This window comes from Anopheles moucheti, chromosome 3, assembly GCF_943734755.1.
Source record: "Anopheles moucheti chromosome 3, idAnoMoucSN_F20_07, whole genome shotgun sequence".
In the NCBI taxonomy this organism is placed as follows: domain Eukaryota; kingdom Metazoa; phylum Arthropoda; class Insecta; order Diptera; family Culicidae; genus Anopheles; species Anopheles moucheti.
Genome location: NC_069141.1, coordinates 61,329,366 through 61,348,349, shown reverse-complemented (window position 1 = coordinate 61,348,349; position 18,984 = coordinate 61,329,366). Strand labels below are relative to the sequence as shown.

Sequence of the window (18,984 nt, the reverse complement as noted above, 5' to 3'; positions counted from 1 at the left end):
AGCTAGTACTACTAAACCACCAGGCGTCTCCATTATGTAAATGCGATGCTCGATACGCACAAGTTGGGATTTTCTACCAGGGTTACTAGGGTTTCGCGTTAATATGATCACCAAACTTTATCCAACAGCTTGTAAGTTAAAGTTCAACAAGAGAGTATATCTTTCATCCAGCTTCATCAATGCAATTCCTCAATAGCTGTTACAGTTCAAGGTATCTTTCTTCTATTTTGCATGTTAATATTCAATAACGCAATAAATCGCCATAACACGAGCGTGTTCACAAAATTGCTTAGCTCACTCTTAAAATCCGTTAATCAATGGTTTCCATCAAACAAAACCCCTGAACGATGTCCACACGGCTTGGCGGCAGTGAAAGTCATCCTCCAGAGCAGCATGTCACCAACATTTACGCGATGGGTGGCCTATGGAAAACTATTCGGGCACCCTCCCGAGCATCACGTTCATAACGGGGGCGGGTGTGAGTAGCAAGAAGGATGATTAATTTTCCTTCACCGTTACCATGTCAGAAAGCTGACAGCTACTACTGCACCCGAATGGCTGTGTGGAGGATGCGGAACTATTTATTTCGGTAGCCAAACTTTTGCTCCGCACCGTCCTCCGTTCCCCGGTATTGGCCGGTTGGAGTTGTTGCGTAGTGGCACAGCGACCCGGATGATTCGTCATGGGACGGGTTAATTGGAAAGTCAAACTGTACAACGAAGGATGTCAACTCTTGCATTCGCTTCGCCCAAAAGGGGAGACCCAACGTCATGATGGTGGTTTGATGAGTGTTTGACTGTAGCTTTTCGGTGTTCGGAGGTTTGGGCAGTGTTCTTTTGATCTTGAAGATTTCAAGATTCGCACATTTCTGCGGACATTATTATGGGTCACTATTTCTTCCAATTTTTGCCTTCCATTCAACGTTCAATTTCTTATTTGTACGAGAGTTTCCAGGAGAGCGGTTTTATATTTAGTTGTGATATTTTACAACTGTGTAACAAACATTTCGCTGTTTTTGTTTCATTCATTCGATCGATCTATTGGTGGATTGTAATAATCATTTTGTGTGAGGCCACGAAGGCGCAAGAAAAAGTTTAAATAGGTTTATAAAGAATGCAATTGACGTTGGTCGGTCAGAACGGTCGGAATCCTAGATTGGTGTGGGCAGATTACGAACAACTGCCTTCAGAACGTCCTCCGTCTTGAAGCACCAGTTGGCAATGTCTTTGCTAACCTTGCACCACTCTTCACCGTGCTTCGGCTCCGCCGCATTGCTACGCTCGATTAGTTCCTGCTGCTGCTGCTCGGTACCATGCTGAAGCTCAAATTTGTAAAAGTAAGCCCACGCGTCACCAAAATCGGGATCGATTTTTATCTATTTGGAACATAGCAGTAGAACAGTAATAGGTATTAGTTGGGGAATACAATTCGACATTGTTCAGCTCTCACCGTTCGATTGAACCAGTCGCGACATTTCTGCAACTTTCGCTCACTCCAGAATAGCTTCGATACAGCCAGCAGTACATGCGGATCGTGTTCGCATTTTTTCAGTGCATCCACCTAAGCAAACAAGACAGAAAAGGAAGCGGGTTTAAATGCCACTTCTACCTACAGCAGTCAAACAACATACCGATTTTGTTTTCCTTTGCGGTCTAGCCTCGAGAAAGATTGATTCCGCCCACAGTTCACCCGCGTTCGGGCAGTCTTGCAATGCCCGTGCCATCAGTGTGTTGGCCATATCCTTCATCCCGGCCCGTATTTCGATGCGTATCGCAGCCAACCATAGCAGTGCGTTCTTCGGGTTCTTCAATCGACCGCGTTCCAGCACGGAACGTGCCTTGGTCAGTAGGTTCCGTTTCTCTTCCAGTGCGGCCAACAACAGCCACAGCGGTATGGAGTTGGGACATCGCCTTAAACCGGCATTGTAAGATTCGGCCGCACGTTCCAGCATGGCCTTCTGCTCCTCGATTTGGCCCTTCATCATCCACAGCTTGGCAAATTCGGGAAAAACTCTTACCGCATCCTCGAGCAAGCTGAGCGCCTCGTCCAGATTGTTGAGAGCCCACTCAAGTTTGGCCGACTTCATCATAACACGCGGTGTCGGCGCTGATGCACGTGCCTTCGCGAGCAACCGTCGAGCACGTTCGTATTCGGCATTTTCCGATTCGAGCTTAACCGCAGCCAACCAAATGTCTTCCGAGTTTGGGTTGGCTTGGAAGGCGAGCGAAAGGATGCCTCGAGCCGCCGGCACATCGCCCGCCAACCACTTCGACTTGGCCCCCATCAACCACAACACCTCCGACTGGGGGCAGTGTGCGACGGCTTTCTGCAGCAACGCTTCCAGGCTTTCGCGCGTTCCGTGGTTCTTTTCGAAGTATGCTGCACGCAACCAGATGCTTTTCTTCGACGGGAACTCGGTCAGTGCGTAGCTGTAAACGGCCCGTGCACACTCGAATGCACCCTCCTTGGCGCAATTCTCCGCATCATCGATCCACGTTTGCTTCCGGTCCTCCTCGTCGATACCGGTCGCTATAACGGCCCGCACGATTGCCTGACAGCACTTGATCGCGCCTGATTTTTCCGCCTCGATTGCTTCCTGCAGCCACTGGTCGCGGTTGATCTCGACACCGTTCGCGCTGAGTGACGACAGGGCTCGGTCAATAATCTTCTCGACCATATGAATGTTACCGTTCGCTTCCTCCAGCTTTGCTGCTGTCGTCCAGATCTGTCGATCGGTTGGGATCTTTTCACGTGCCTTGTTCAACACTTTACGGGCGTTCTCGTACGTTTCCAGTCGAGCAAGTGCTAACCACAGTTCCACGCTTGTACCACAGCATTCCACTGCACGGGACAGCAAAATCTTTGCATCTTCCGGATTCTCCATCTCCACTGCTGCCTTCCATAGACGCACCGAGTTCGGAATGTGCTCGAGCGCTTTCCGGAACACACGGCGCTTTGCCTTTGGTTCCGTTTCCAGATCGGCTGCCTTAATCCAGATACGCACCGATGTTGGTATGCGACGAGCGGCCTGCGCAATCACTCCCTTCGCCGTGTCCGGTGGTTGCAGTCGAGCGGCTTCTAACCACAGATCCTCACTTTGTGGATTCTGTTCACAACCGCGCATAATAAGATTACGTGCCATCTGCAACTTTCCTGTAACCTCTTCCAAACGAGCCGATGCTATCCAAGCAGGCGGATGGTACGGATTCGTTTCACGCACACTTTTCAGCAGCATGCGCGCTTTCTTAATGTCATTTATGTCTCCACCGTACGTGGGTATCATGCTTTGCAGATCCGTCAGGTAGCCCTTCGGGTCGACCACCGTCTGACCGGCCACAGAATCGGACACCTGCGATAGTTTCACATTCATGAGCGTGTTTCTCGCCTGACCAATCTTGCGCAAATCAAGATCACCGCTCGGTGTCAGCATACCCGGCGTGGCCACACCCGGTATCATCGACGCCAACCCGGACCGGCCATCGATGGCGGTAGTTGCTTCACCGCCAAGATTGCGCGACAGCACACTGTCCGGCAGTGGTGTAAACTTTTCCGCACGCGGATTGCGCTGCTTTTTGTTACGGCTATCTCCCACTTCTGGCAGGTTGGACCATTCATCCTCCGAAACAGCAATTAAATTACGCTTCAGATCGGAAAACTGTTGCTGAATTTTAGGCCTCTCTTGACGATATCGTTCCAGATCTTCCTTCAGCCGCTTTTCGCGGTACTCTTTGCGCTTCTCATCCATTCGTTTATCGATGCTCTCGTAAATGGCATCCGCTTCGGCGTCGTCCTTATCGTACGGATCCTTCGAGAACAGGGAACCACTGTACCCGCTGAACTCATCGTAATTGGAATCGTTCAAATCCTCGTCATCTTCCTCCTCTTCTTCCTTCTTTTTGCGCTTTGCTGCTGGCGGAGCATGCCGATCGTCGCTGTAAACAAGGAACTAGATTAGCACACGGAATGCAATGTTGAGCGGCCAACAAAATGCTCGCGACTTTAAACTTACGATACGTCGTTGGCATCACGAGCGGGACCAATATCTGAACGCGTGGTAAATCCAGTGGCACTAGAAAGATTGAAGTTACGTCGAATATAATTCCAGTAAACCCAAATGAATTCGGTACAAGCGACTTTGCAGTGGTCTGTTCCGCACTTACCCTCTGCCTACACCAGCCACGTAGCCCAATGGAGCTGGAACTCCAAGGAAATGCTTTTTATTCTTATTGCCCAACGTTGCCGCAGGAATGTGTGCCATTTTTAGTAGTATTTATACACTTTTTCTCGTAAAATCACTACAATTGTACGCCACTACGCTTTCCGCCTTTCTTCGATCGCTGTTTTGTTTATGTGCTTGAAACCTTTCAGCTCAACTGACAGCTGCCGGTGAGGTGAAATATTTCAAACCGGTTATATTACCGCAAACCGCTGCACTGTGTGTACCGTTTAAAAATGATAAGATTTTTGTTAAAATATACACTATTTTGTATAGCGATGATTGTAAAATGAGTTGTAATCATAGTTTAAGTGCAATTTTGCTTTCTTTTACTTCTGTCCAGGAAGATAAATACATTCTTAGTAAAAGTCGGACCTATTTTTTGTTGCAAAATTGCAAAATTAAAAAAAAAACACGCAAGAAATACGAGTACAGAATGGAAACAATTAGTGTTTAGTCATTCGCAATTGCTTCTACCCTTGTATGAGGCATTAAACGCAAGCGAAGTACTCACAAGCTCATTAAAAAATGTTAATAGCTCACCACCGAAACCCAACGTTGTGTTAATTCTATCATAAACCAACAATAAAGCAAGCGCACACCCGAAATCATTCCTTTCACCTTCGCGCACTGAACTGGTTGATTCATTGACCTTGCACACCGTAGTTTTTAGTTCTGTTCACGGTGACATCGTCTAGTAGAACTCACATTACACAAAGAGACATCCCTAACCCCGACGCAATGCATTGAGCACGTGTAATGTTTGCCCGCGAAAAACTGCATTCTGTCCGTTTTGTTGATTTTGCTTTCTCTCTTCCCGACGAAATGTTTACATCTCCGTTGTCCGAGAAACGCTCAGCAGCCGTTGCTTTTCCGAACCCGGCAACCAAAAACAACAACTCTCTCGGAAATAGTTCGGAAAATTTTCGTGGAAACTCACATTTTTCTACATTTTGTCGTCTAGCGTCGGTGCTACGGGCACTCATATTTTCCGCCGAGGTGAAGCAGGTGAAAATTCGACAACGTACCGCATTCGTCTCGCTCCTAGAGTGTTGGGGTTCGTGTCAAAGTCTGGCCGGTGAGTATCGTATCGATGCATACAGTGCATCGTGGTGGTGTCGGAATGAAAGTCAGTTCAATGCGGCATTTCGCGGGATTCATAATCCTTTTGGCATTCCTCATTAGTACCCGGTCGGTGGGTTCGTATCGCCTCTGGGAATGTCTGAGCGGATTTGTTGCTTCGTAACACTGTTGACCTCCGAATGTTTCCACGTAATTTGGCAATGGTGAAATTAAGGGTGTAATAGCCAAAACATTCTCTCCATTGTTCCCAGCAGTGCTTCTTCCTGTTTACTCGTTTTAATGGTACGTGAAAGCTTTAACCGCAGGGCCTTGAACTTGACCCTCAACCAAACGTCCTAGAGGAGTGTAAAAACAAGTGCCGGATACATACGTCGTTTGCTCGCGTGTCTAAACTCCCTGGATAAATTTCACCAGCGACCAACGAACCCAGCGAGATTCAACCGTACCGATAAACCGATGCAGAAACGTCCTTTAAGCAGTAACATTTGAAACTAATATAGCCAGAATTGGATAGCCCGGAACACTTGTCGGTATCCGATTGACTCCTGCCCTGAACAGTGGTGAACTTGACGTTGTGGCCGTGAAAACCATAATCATACACGTACTGCGAAGGTAAGCTGTAGCAAAGTACAGACATTTCCGCCTTTACCTTCAATTTACCACCTCACAGGCGTGACAGAACAATCACGAACGTCATGCAAGAACGTTTGCCCACAGGAACCGGGTCGGGGTGTTTTCGCTACTTCATCTACATTTTTGGCATACGACGGTATGGATCTATTTTTAATCCGTCCGAACTCGATCCGATCTGGTTTGTAGATGATCAGTACGGGTTGGATGTTTGCTGTCAACGGTGGCACTCGATCCAAAAACAACACACAGCAGGCAACGAGTTGGTCTACATGTATCAATTTCAAACGGTTAATTAATCTCTGTATGGATTCTTCTGAAGCAATTTTATCATTAAATATTCATCACTGTTACATGTTGCGTCACTGCAACAGGCTCCTTTCGAATATTAAATTGTAAACTTCAAAAAGTTCTCACAATTTCACTTAACACTTTAAAAAATGTTAAATGGTAAACGAGGGTAAATCCCTTGTGCGCACCGGCACATCCTCATCGATCCTCAGTCGTCAACCGGTGATCGTTTCAATGCTGCTTCAGACTACCTTGGGGTCTTCGATGCGACGAGAGCGTCCTCTGCAGTGAAACAGCGTAACTTCGATCGGCCCAGTATTTCGATCTCGATTCGTTTTCGGTCGAAGTGTAAGGGGAATCTGATTCAAATTGATGCATCAGAATAAATCCTTGAACTAAATGAATGATTCTGAATCTGAGTATTTCGAAGATTCATGAAACATCTAAGATCCATGAAATATCCAAAATGTATGCCATCCTCCTATGAGCTTGGAGGACTCATTTCAACCCCCCTCCCTTGTGTGACCCAACTAGCATTCCGCTTAAGCACTCCTAGAGGCACGATCCGTCGATGCTCTAAGGATTCACGAATCTTCCGAGAGTCGATTCCGGATTTGAATGACCCCTCACTAAAGATTAATATTAGTGATCTCGATCCCAGTAGCATTCGGTTTCGTTGGAAATTCAAATTTAGGATCTTTGTTTGGAATTAGATATTCATCAGCTGTAAACTTCAAATATGTGGACTTAACTTTAAAAAAAGGTTGTTTTACAAAACTTAACTGCAAAACAGCAATGATGGTACGATAAAGATCTGCAAGATTTACCGTTGTTCTCACAACAAAAACATTAACTTGGAGAAAGTGTGAGTAAATGCAGAATCGTCAGAATAATCAACACACCACCCGATTTGCGATATACCTTCAATTGTTTTAGCGCCTGTGCATGAACATCTTAAATCAACCAAACACACGTTCATCTTATCTATACGTGCAGCATTAGCTTTATAGTATCTCCTCTTTGTGTTCCATCTGGAAACGTGATAGGAAGAATTAAACTTATCAAACTTAAGCATGGTTTATAAATCTTTCTGATGTCAGCTTCTTCCCTGCTATTAGGCGCATTTGCCAGACAGGGGATACAATTGAGTCTAGACTGGATCTACGACGAGGCCAGTGGTCGCACTACTGCTCACCACTGTGTGGCTTCGGAGCTAGTGAAGCGCGAAATGAGTGACTGGGCACGATTGATGAAGATTTGTCGTCGTTCTTCCCGCTTATTACACACCAGAACAGGGTAGCGCGAATGCGGTTTTTGATGTGCATACATTCTAAATCATTTTGAACCGACGTGAAGTTACGTTTCGTTCAATAATGATCGATTGAATCGAGCCTTACCTAGAACCGCAAGCCTCTTTAGATAGACTCTGTAGTGAATGTTTTCGAGTAAGAAAGAAACTTCTACTAAGCCTCAACCAATCCCGAACCCATTCTCCCGCTAATTATTGTTGTAACTCATTCATCTTTCGTACACCTCCGAACCGGTGCGGCCATATTGAACGGTTTCTAAACTGGTGGTGGTCAATCGATATCACACAGTTTCCGATGGCTAATCGTTGCACCCGACGGCATGGAAGTCATCACGCTAACCCACCGCCATTCATTCACTTTTGACTGTTTCGCTTCATCTGCTGCTGTCTGTGAATGAATGAACGCGCGTACAGTAGATGCCCGCGCAGTAGTTACTTTCATAATCACTTTCAATTTGCCGGCTCGCTGCTTACCTGTTCGCCGAGTAATGATGATAAGCAACTCCCACGATTAGACCGCTGCCTTTCGTGTGGTACTGCATCAACAGCCACCCAACTGCTGATTGTTAATAAATGCGCAAATCTTATGCATATCATCGCGGGAACCAATTATGGATGTGCATCGTTCCGAGTGCACAACCTGCCCTGGCGAGAGTCACCCGTTCGGAAGCTGGGATGGGAGGGAAAATACTCAACCATGACGATCGTAAATCGCTTTTAACACCCATCATAAAGTTAGCTTAATTGCACTAAAACGATCCAGATGTCATCGGGGTATGGGTTGGCAGATGCTCTTTAATCACACATTGCCGAAGCGGGTGTCACTAGCGAATCACGAACGCGAGTGACAAATTGCCGGCAGTGTGCTGTAAATCCGTTGTCATCCATGAACTTGATGATCAAGATGCATTATGAGCTGGTTTCGAATTCCTTATACTTTGCTTTGTAAAATATATCATTGCCACAGAGACACAGAGATCTAGTGTCCATTGGGGATGGTTGGGAGCAATGCATGATCACAGTCAAGCATAGCAACTCAGCATCCACTGGGATCGATTGTCACAAAGCGACAGGAAGCATACCTACCTGTTTTGCTTGTGATAAGATAGTGGAAAATATGACGGTTATTCGACATTCACTTACCCAGCAGTAAATGCGATGCACTTTGATAAGCGTCTCAAACCGATCAACACCTGCCTGCCTGTACGGAATGCTGTACGGAATATACCAGATATTCTTCCGCCATCTTTTTTTTCCCTATCTCAGTTAAGCCCCATTTAACATACATTTTTGTTATTGTTTTTGCTTTGTTGGTATGAGTGTGTGTGTGGATGGGTACACTAATCGTTAGCAACAAATCGAATCTAATTGGAATCAGTTCGCATATCATCCCGATCTTATCCAGGCTCGTGAGATCTCAGCACCGCGTAGGATGGCGGGCGCCATTGTGAATCGTGTCGCTGTCCAAACCGCGGCACAGCATCGACACGTGGGTGTATGGGTGTTTTATATTGTGTGTTTGTGTTTTTTTGCACTAATAGGAAGCAAAACAGTGGTTGAAGATGCTGTAAGGCTGTGCTGTATGTGTGGGAGTGTATGTGATTTGCATAATTGAAGTGGCATTTGTGTGCAAAAAACGCTGGGCACAATATGCAACGATGACGGTCCCGATGCGTTTGATGCGGGGGATGCGAAAGCAGCAAGGAGCCAGGCAACCGTGCCGTCGATCACTTTCGATGGATGAGAACACGGGGTTGTTTACGGGTTTTGTTTGGGTGTGTGGTGTTACTGTTGCTAACGGTCGCGTGGCGGGAAACAAAATCGAAGTAAAAGCAGCGAAACACGATGAAGGTGAATGGGGCGGGATATCGATGAAGGGGTTAACACGATCTGGAAAGGAATCTTCCGCTGGGAAATTGTTACTAGCATAACGAGAGATGTAATGAATGCACGGCGACTGGCACTGTTGCAACCGTTTGTAATTGATACGCGGGTAGAAACAATATTCATTCGCCATTGCGTGACCGTTTATCGCCGTAGCTATTTATTTAATTCAAGCGACAGCAAAAAGGGAAAAATGTTCGTTTATTTTGAGCTAATTAAACTGCACATTTGCTATACATCAAGCTCAAATATGTTTGATATGCAGCCTGCATTGGGATTGAAGTTGTTGGCTTATGCAAAGTAAAAAATTAAATTAAATTAAAAAGAATTACAGAAATAAGTTTTTAAATGGCATTCCATCAGAATCTAAGCAAGACATTAAGCAAATGTATTAGTGTAGAAAACTTTAGTAGAGTTAAAACCTGAATTGTAGTAATTTTTGGAGCAACAACGAATAAACTTACGCAAAATACAGTGGCAGCCATGGCACTAAGATCAACTATTGAAGCTTGTATTACGTTACAACACGAGCTTTTTTCATTAAATGTTATTTTTGGTCCTTTCCATCAGCAACTTCAAATTTAGTTGACAACTAAATTAAAAATATATTGAATCCCTCAGACGAACCCCGAAGTGGCATCGGGACCAAATTGGGTTGTTAACATTCTCTCAAAATATAAGGTATCTAATTGTCCAAAATCGCATCCGAACCACGCAGGGCTAGCTATCCGGCTACGGGTAAATAGTGTCAAAGAACGTCAGAAATAGCAGGCCTCGACCTCTTGAGGTTGTTGTGCCGATAAAGAAGAAGAATTTCAGTTTTAAGAATCAGTTTTTAAAATGACAAATCAAACATATACACTTTAGTTCGAATGATGATGCTTTCTTAATGTACTTCGTCAATGATACTAAACTCTTTTCATAGCGGAAAGAGATCGTACTTCGGCCCCATCAACGATAGACATTATCAAAAAAATAATATTGGATGATATAAAATCATACTAAAAAAGAACCTATGAGCTATTCAAACTGCACGGCTGTGCAGTTGGTGTGGGATCCAATTATGCTTTAATAAACTAAATTTGCAAACTTCCCAGCAGTGCACTAGGAAGTGATTCTCATCTAAAAGATTTACAATTATTGAGGAATGCGATAAAAAGTTCTGCTGCAGTCAGGATTCTGTGCAGGTGATGTTGATGTTCATTGAAAAATGCTCAAACACAAATTGGTGAATGCGATCTGCACTTCACTATGAGTCAAGCTTTCAAAGCGATCGATTTTCCCTTGGTTTCGAAGATATGATCAAAACATTGTGTTTAATCATAAACAGTGTTCACAGACAGGACACACTTATAGTCGATGTTGATCCACCAGAGTATTTCTCTTGAGAAGATGTTGTGTTTTTGTAAGAGCCTCTAAAATTTTCAACAAGGATAATAATTATCAACTGGCCGCGCTCTGTCGAACCTTGTTATTTCCCACCACCTTCAAGATTCCTCACGAATATGTTAATATTTTGGTCGCCGCCTCTGGGAATGTTAAATAAACATAGACGCCCCACAAATCATTATTGCATTGAATATTTCTAGAGTCATTAAAATTGATAGAACGCATTTATGGAAATTACAACGGCTTCGGATCCAGATGATGTCCAGATAAGATCAACGCCAAATTGTTCTAACGCTCCTATGCTGACTAGCCCAATGAATTACTCGTTTTTTTTTAAATAACATAATAATAACTAAAACCTTTTCTTGGCGGCACTTTTAAACTCATCATCTAATTCATTACCTCAACTTAATCCGGCAACGTGTGATCGAGGATCTGCAGTTCACAAATAGCCTCCAAATGTAGGCTTGCAATTATTGGGGAGAAATTAAATTATTCCAATTCGAGTGCCTTTTGCATTGCATCACTGCACAAAAGCACGTTAGTAACACAACGTTAGATTCCATTGCGTGCAATTTTTTCCAGTTCGGAAACTTACCCTAATGCAAATGAGTTGAATATTCCGCGCGAGACACGCGGAAAGTTTGGACTACGTCAAAAAGTAGTTCTTCGGCCGCTCGCTAGCGCTAATGGGAAACCCCCAGCGTCGTGGCACACGATGGAATTCAAACAAATGGGCTGGAGGGAGGGCCTGGCGCATGAGTTTGGAATTGAGTCACCGCAAAGCAGCTGTCGTCGTGCGCGATGATGTGTGGCGGGAAGATAATCCACGGCTCGCACTTGTTTCCGAACGAGGTGTTTGCAAAACCGCAATGACTTGTACGGCCAGGGTGGCACCTGCTAGCTTGTCGTTCGGGGTTTCTCCTCAGCATATGAATTCCAGCCAGCGCCGTGATCTTTCACTACGCCTAGCGTTGGCGGAAAGGTTGCGATTTAATTGTTTCCATAACTTCCATTACGGCCGATGAGTACACGGTATGCAAGGTTTGCGAGGGATTATTTCCACTGCAACTACATGCAGTTGTCCATGTTTTCTGAGCTATTTACCTCCGATCGGTGGATCTTTACTGTCTCCAGAAGTGCGTGATGCAATGTGGGGCTCTCCCGGACCAGTGCTGTTCGCAGCAGATCGAAGGAAGGCCGCCACGAAAATAGCCCACACAAACGCGCTGGACGTTGTACAGAACTCTCCCAAGCCCAACATTTCCTAATCGACGTGCTTCCTCAACAAGTCGCTAACAAGTCGGAAGTGTTCTCGCTATGGGCGGGCTTGGCGCACAACACAAAGACGTCTGATAGATCGATGTTGATCGATACACGGCTCGGGTTTTGCGTAATGGGGAGTTCTCTCCCCCCGGCCGGGTGGGAAAGCGTCTGTCTGGTGCGTGATGACCCTCGGAAAGCTCACAGCAGCGATCGGCGAGGGAGAGGCAATTTTTCACGCACTCTCGCACATTTCCGCCGGTCCGGAAGCTGTAACACGGGCCATGTTGACTTTGGAGAGTGATGCGCCGAACCACTCATTTCCGTAGGCAAACATTCTTAGCATCGGTTTTCACGGTTTTGACGCGTACACCGTTGCGGAGCTGCGTGTAGAAGTTTGCGTTTTATCTGCGCATTACGACGTTCACCTTCGAACACTTCTCACCGAAGCGCGCACAACGGGCTGAACCAAGGGAAAGCTAAAGCCTCGCGAGTTCACGGTGGAGCACGTTTGCTGCTGGCGATGAGCGTTCAGTGACCAGGGCAGTTGGGACTACCCTAGAAGTCCCAATTAATGTCACTGTTTGTTTAACTTTTTCAAGTGCGTGAGATACGCTGCATTCACCGGAAAATGGGTTCGAGATAATGTGTTCCCGTCCGGAACGCTTCGCCACGTGCAGGTCCAGTTTAAGGTGCCCGAAAGCGACAGGCTGTTAGCTGGCGTTTCGCGGTACTAAAATCGTTAGATAAATTGACACAACACTGATCGGGCATCGATAGGCATAATTGAATTAGTGTAGCTTAATTGGTTTGGCGAGGTTATTTCAACTTCCAATCATTAGCCCTGTACGCGCATTAAAACGTAGATGAGCAATGAGTGAGCGCGGTACGATCGTTAAGACGTTTAGCCGATGTGATCTTTCGAATGTGTGAGGGTTTGTGTGTTTTTTTTCTATCCGTTTCCGGCCCAGATAAAGGTTGACGGAGAGTAAATGCATGTTTAATGTTTTTTTTTTTACTTTTATTTTGCAAAAGAAAGATCAGAGATCAGAGTGACCTGATAACTCGGGAATGTCTCATTACATAGTAAAGGGCTCTGGTTACGATAGAGTAAAACTTTCTAGAAGTTCTGACATAAATACACAATATTGCAATAATAAATTGTTATGCAATCTATTCAAATCACCCAGCAAGGCTGGCTTGAAAGCTTCACCTCAGTGCAAAATATTGCATCGCGATCGTTTTGCCGCTAAAACTGCTGACCATTCCTTTAGACCGAGCCTTTTCAACGTGGAGATAGTTTATTAATTAATCGAATCGGAAGAAGTTCACAATAACTGATCGATAACTTTTGACCCAGAAAGAACCGCACAGCCATTTCCAACAGTATATGCGATGAGTCGTATGAGTCTTATCGTCTGATTGCAATGACCAGCCGTTGCATCATATCAGCTTCGTACGTTCCGTTTCACTATCAGTCGTCCAGTGTGTTTGGTTTCCTCCACTTAAACTCCCAACAAATGTCAGACTAATCGATGCCAAACGATGATCATGTGTCTGTAGAATAGACAACACATTCATCGTACCGTATAACAGTATCCACTTGAAACTGCTTATCCCATAGACATCAGGAACGATCGCCATGACCCTGTCGACATCTGGCTGGGGCTGTTGGCTACTAATCTAATTAACCAGAGCTACCTTTAGGAAAGATTATTTTCCTTTCATGATTGTACGATCATTTTCCTCTTATCGTTTTTGTTTTATTTTTGCACAGGGCGCAGGGTCATTGATTGGGGCAATTATTTTCCTTCAATCCGTATGCTGCTGGAACTATTATTCGAACCTAGGGATGTAGGTATTAGGCAGGCTGTCGTCGTGCACCTCACGGGATTGCAAAACAGGTGCGCGCAACAGCGGTTAAGTAATCACGTTCTCACCATTGTGCTTTCGGGCAAATGTGTGTGTGTGTGTGCGAGTGATTTGGCTACTGCGGCACATATCAGTTAGTCGTCAGGATCCCATAGTTCGCTCCATCGGCAGCGAGCTGAAGGTGCATGTGTTCCAGAATAATCGGTAGGGTGAGAACAGTTTTCCTGCACCAAATTGAGGAATAGAATAATTGGTCGCACCTGGACCCGTAGACGCAATGAAGCGACGCACCGGTCTGCTTACCGCAAAAAAAAAACTGATACGGAGTTATGGAATTAATTTAGGTTCATAATTAATTAGTTTTACGATTAAAAACAATTCATGCGATCGTAAAAGGCATTATAATTAATATACAGCTCAGCTGTGAGTGATCCTTTCACTAACGCGTGGTGTGCTGAAATGCAGGTGACCCTTGAAGTACACCTCATTTTATTAAAGGAGGATATTGTACAGGAAGAACAGTTTAAACAACTTATTGTTTGAATCATTAACTGCATACTAGCGCAATATTTTAAATAAATTCATTAAATTTGCTTTTAAAATACTGATTTAAAAAATATTCCTAATAAAATCAGTTAAATCTGATCTTATCTTAACGAAATCTTTATCCAAATGGAATGAAACTTTGTGATATTAAATGGAGGGTTTAGGTATTGTTTTCATTTAGACTTTTTCAGAAGTCGAGATATTTATTATTTATGTATATTTATAAATACTTTGTTATATAAGAGGAACTACCAGGCTGTAATGCTGGAAGTTGAGATATCTAGGGAATAAAAATACAATTTTTCCATACTAAATGTTATACTTTTACGTTTGTTTGAGCTCGAGTTTTGAGCAAAGCTGATTATTTTATACTGTTTAATTAAAGCTTGACACTTTCGTTCAATTAATATAGCTTTGTGAAAAGGTTATTTTTTATATGCAGTGTCATACACGTGGGATGTAATGGGTTAAGAACAATCATAGATGGTAAATATTAAAGAGACTTCAAGTCTCCAATGGATGTCTATATTATTATTAGGTATTTATTGATTTATTTATATTAGATATTTATATTAGAGTCCATAATATTCAGTACTGATGGCACTAGATAATGAGTTATACAACCTGAGATTTTTTTAGTTAATATACTGGACTGCCAAATACTAAGTATGTACAAAACATGGTTTATTTGAAATTAATTTAAATCAACATTTTCATGAAACTTAAATCATGGCATCATTTAATTTCGTTCTATAAAAACATGTTCTATAAAATTTGCTACTGAAAGTTGGATTATCTTTCTTGATATAGTTCAATAATTGCGACCTCATTAAGATGTCATTCAGGTAGACGGTTAATGCTGTTGCTGCGTAAGACATATTACCCATTCCTTCTTTCTCAGTCCACATCTTAGTTAGGAGTTCCCCGTGCGAAACACGCATTACCGATCGGTAATGTAAAATTCTTCACGCGTCTCCAGGAAATCGCGAGTTTTGTTTGTGCCTTTCCCGGGGAAACAAAAAATCCCCTCCCAATATATGCATTTTATGGTTTCGACCGGTGCATGCATCAGACTGCGGTTGAGTCTGTTCGCCGCACACTGTTCTTGCAGCACGCTAGAACAATGTGCGAGAAATGTTACTGCAAGAGCAACAACAACGAAAAAAAAAAACTAAAACAAATAAATCATTGAAAAAGAAATGATCGCGCAAAACATGATCGAGCTCTTCCTCTTTGCCTTGAGCCGCGCGCAGGTGTTTTACGGCGAGTACTCACTCTCGCTATCGCTAGTTACTCTCCATGTGCACACCATGATGTTCGACCCCGGGAGGAACTAAAACCCCGGAAAGGTGCGTGTCTCCGGTTGAACAAACGCATCCATCCGCCCTGGGTGCCCAAAGTGCATCTCATTTGCGGGCGCGCAGTTCGTTCGGCGCCTTCCACACGCCAGCCGCGTATCGCGTTCGGGGTGGGAAGCAGGAGTACGTGAATCAGAATACGGTTAGGTAGTGGGGACGGGGGGGGGGACGGGGTTGTGTTAGAGGCAGAATCAAACAAACACTCCAGCGGTGGGAGTGATTTAAGATGATAGCGAAACGTAAGCGAAACGGGCGAAACCAGCCAGCCTGTCCTGATACTAGTAACTCGTCACCGCCCGGAGACGCTCAGTCGTTGGCAGATCGCGGCTTTGATCGGATGTAAACACTCGACCCGGGACCGGACCATACCTTTATCTCCCGCGCAAGGAGACGACCCATCCGAGACGGTTCGTGAATTGTGCGTGCGTTGTACGGTTGTGCTGTGTGACGGCTTGTGGGCACGCCAAAGCAAGCGAATACGAAGCAGGTGAATTTTGGAACAAATTTTTGGCGTTGAACGTGGATTAAGGAATTGGTATTGCCAGAAGCTTACACGGTGTGTCTGTAATGTAACGCAGTGAAGGAGTGGAGTACCTGCCTATAGGGAGGGCATTTCGTTTTATCAAGTGCTTCAAGTGGTTAATCTCAGCCAGAGTACAAATCGCGGCTTATCTTGCGTGTTGAACAGTTTGCGAACAGTTGGCTAACGTTTAGTGTTACTAAGAGTGGCAAATTGTTTGAGTGCACAATGCTTGCTTACTAACTTCTGACGACAGTTCAGCTGATCGATTCGATGCAAACGGAAATGCGAGTGCACAAATATTTGTTACGTGTGTTCTACAAACCGGGACATTTACAAATGGACTAATGGACGTGAAACTCTGCAATACTACCGTACGTTTAATTAGTGCACATTCCCTGACAGTGCGAGTGTGCCACTATCGATCAACGGCGATTACTTTGGCATTTGTGTACTACGCCTTGCGTATATACGCGGGTTTCGAATTCTTGGAGCTCATTAACTTGTGCTGCCACTCACAATCACCGATGGTGGAAGATAAAAACAGCATGTAAGAAGCTGTGTGTGTGTTTGTGTTTTTTTGTGTTCTCCTCAATTAGACGGTGTGGTGCTGTTAATGAGTGAACTATAAAGAAAACCCAGTGTCGATTATTGAAGCACTGCTCCAGGAAGAGTGGAATTATATGACCTGTTGCTGCTGTTTCGTCGCATTTATCAATCAGCGCGTGAAGTTTTGCGCGCCCAACCAATCATTCTGTGGACAAACGCGTTTATGGGATTTAAATTGACAAAATTGATCTTTTTTTAATGGTGCGATCGTTTTGTGCGATCTCTCAGCAAGACTCCGCGGCGAGTGTCGCAGCTGTATTTTTTTCAATCGATTTTATTAGTTCGCGCAAGAGCAAGAATTCCCTTATTGAGCTGTATTTGCTTCCTTTTGCGTTTGCAGCCCCAAGCGGATAACGTCATGGGTGGGATACTACCGATTCGGTGTGTGATTAATATTCATTCCGCGTGGCGTTAAACGAATGTCAAAAATCTGTTTGATGATCAATATTTGCACGCCACGTGTTGAACTAGCAGCGCAAGCGGGACATTTTGCGCCATGACGTGGTTTTTTGGTTACGCGTGCTGTAGGTCATATGTTGGGGGAATTTAAGCTTTGATAGATGGTTGTTGCTATGAATTATTTTACAATGACTTGAAAGAGTTCTTAAAACCTTGCCCTTATGTACTGTTGAACTCTTTGATATTTTAATTATGTACTAATAAAATTATTATTGTTGGCTTGTTGTCGAAATGAAAACCAAACAAGATCAGCATTTCTCTCTCTGTAATCAATTGAAGTTCTGCGTTGATAAGCAAATTGATTGAACAGCGTGTATTTGTTTTAGTAATAGCGAAGCGTGAGAGTCCTGCTCACGGAGGATTGGTCCGGATAGGATTTTGGATCGATCCTGTCGTGTGAAGACCGGCACAGCTACTCAATACACCATTTTGCACTAATTGCAGGTTAATATTTAACAGTCAAGCGGGATTTTAAAGCAAGAGTTTACGCACGTATGTCTTTATCGTACATTTGTTGATTTTTTTTATTCTTTTTGCCAACATTCAGAAGTTCACCGATCGAGACTACTTCTAAGAACTTTCTAAGCAAGGGAAAAGCCAGTCAGCTATGTGCCGTTTAAAAAGTGAGAATAAAATGACATCACAGAGCCCTACGTTAAGCGCATTAACACGCTGCATTCCGACAGAAGAGGCAACATTAATCAAAATAGTAGCGTCTTCCGCAGCGAGCAGAAGGAGACGAACGATCGAGACCCCGACTCAATTAATGCTAATTGATCTGCCTCCAGTGCTACATGACACAGCATCCCGAATTGACGAGCGTGTTGTGAAAACGATGCAACCGTATCCTGCTTATGGCTGCCTGTGGCCTCTTCTGCAGCGCTAAAGAACCCTCTCAAAGACCAAACCTCACTGTTCAACCCTTGTTAGCTTTAGTCTTACCTTCAAACAAAACAAACACCACTTCAAGCGGTCGGACGTCGGCTTTAATGTGGTGGTAATGCAGCAGTGTGCAGCGTGCGGGTTTCGCTACAAGATTACGATCTTGCTGTACGTTAATGCGGTGCAACTTCCACCAGCTACTGCATCATATCGATCTATTTATTGTTCGCCCGCCCCGGTCGGAAAATGGCGGCTCGGTATCCGCCGGGGTAGGTGCACTTTTGACGCGTGTTCGCGTGACGATCGCGATGGCGCTGATTGCCCTTCGGGTGGACGGGAAAGCATCCTCCTTGCCGTGATGATGAAGTTCAAGTGCACTTGATACTTTGACGCCACTGTCCCGGGGGTTGGTGTGAAACGCGAGGGGTTTTGGAGTAATAATTTGTTGTTAATAAAAACGGTCGCTTCAGCGGTTGGTGCAATTGCGGGAATGTTCTGACGCTCTCAACGTCACCCTCGGGAATGTTCTGGGAGTTTGCAAAAAAAAAAACAAAAACGGCCATACTGTTCATGGGATTTTAATTCTTCGGTTTTTTGGCTTTATCGCTTACAGTTTACCACGGTCTGAAGCGCTCTCTCCCAACGTACAAATCCATACTAGCCCAGCGCCATC

At 44.5% G+C, this 18,984-nt stretch overlaps 1 protein-coding gene across 1 annotated transcript; it reads right to left on the bottom strand.

The window, feature by feature from the left end:
• Window positions 1–1,022: 1,022 nt before the first annotated feature.
• On the bottom strand, window positions 1,023–4,301 carry LOC128302261 (pre-mRNA-processing factor 6). Its single transcript, XM_053039043.1, has 5 exons — window positions 4,161–4,301; window positions 4,010–4,069; window positions 1,631–3,932; window positions 1,450–1,560; window positions 1,023–1,375 (listed from the first exon to the last, which is right to left on the bottom strand). The coding sequence occupies exons 1-5, from the start codon at window positions 4,256–4,258 to the stop codon at window positions 1,151–1,153; spliced, it is 2,796 nt and encodes a 931-aa protein (XP_052895003.1). The 5' UTR covers window positions 4,259–4,301; the 3' UTR covers window positions 1,023–1,150.
• Window positions 4,302–18,984: the final 14,683 nt, after the last annotated feature.

Bases quoted from the DNA above. Each gene is read 5' to 3' on its own strand.
- LOC128302261 (XM_053039043.1), bottom strand. From the start codon at position 4,258: ATGGCACACATTCCTGCGGCAACGTTGGGCAATAAGAATAAAAAGCAT. The intron at 4,070-4,160 runs GTAAGTGCGGAA...CAATCTTTCTAG, and splicing joins GTGGCTGGTGTAGGCAGAGG to TGCCACTGGATTTACCACGC. The intron at 3,933-4,009 runs GTAAGTTTAAAG...CCTTGTTTACAG, and splicing joins CGTGATGCCAACGACGTATC to CGACGATCGGCATGCTCCGC.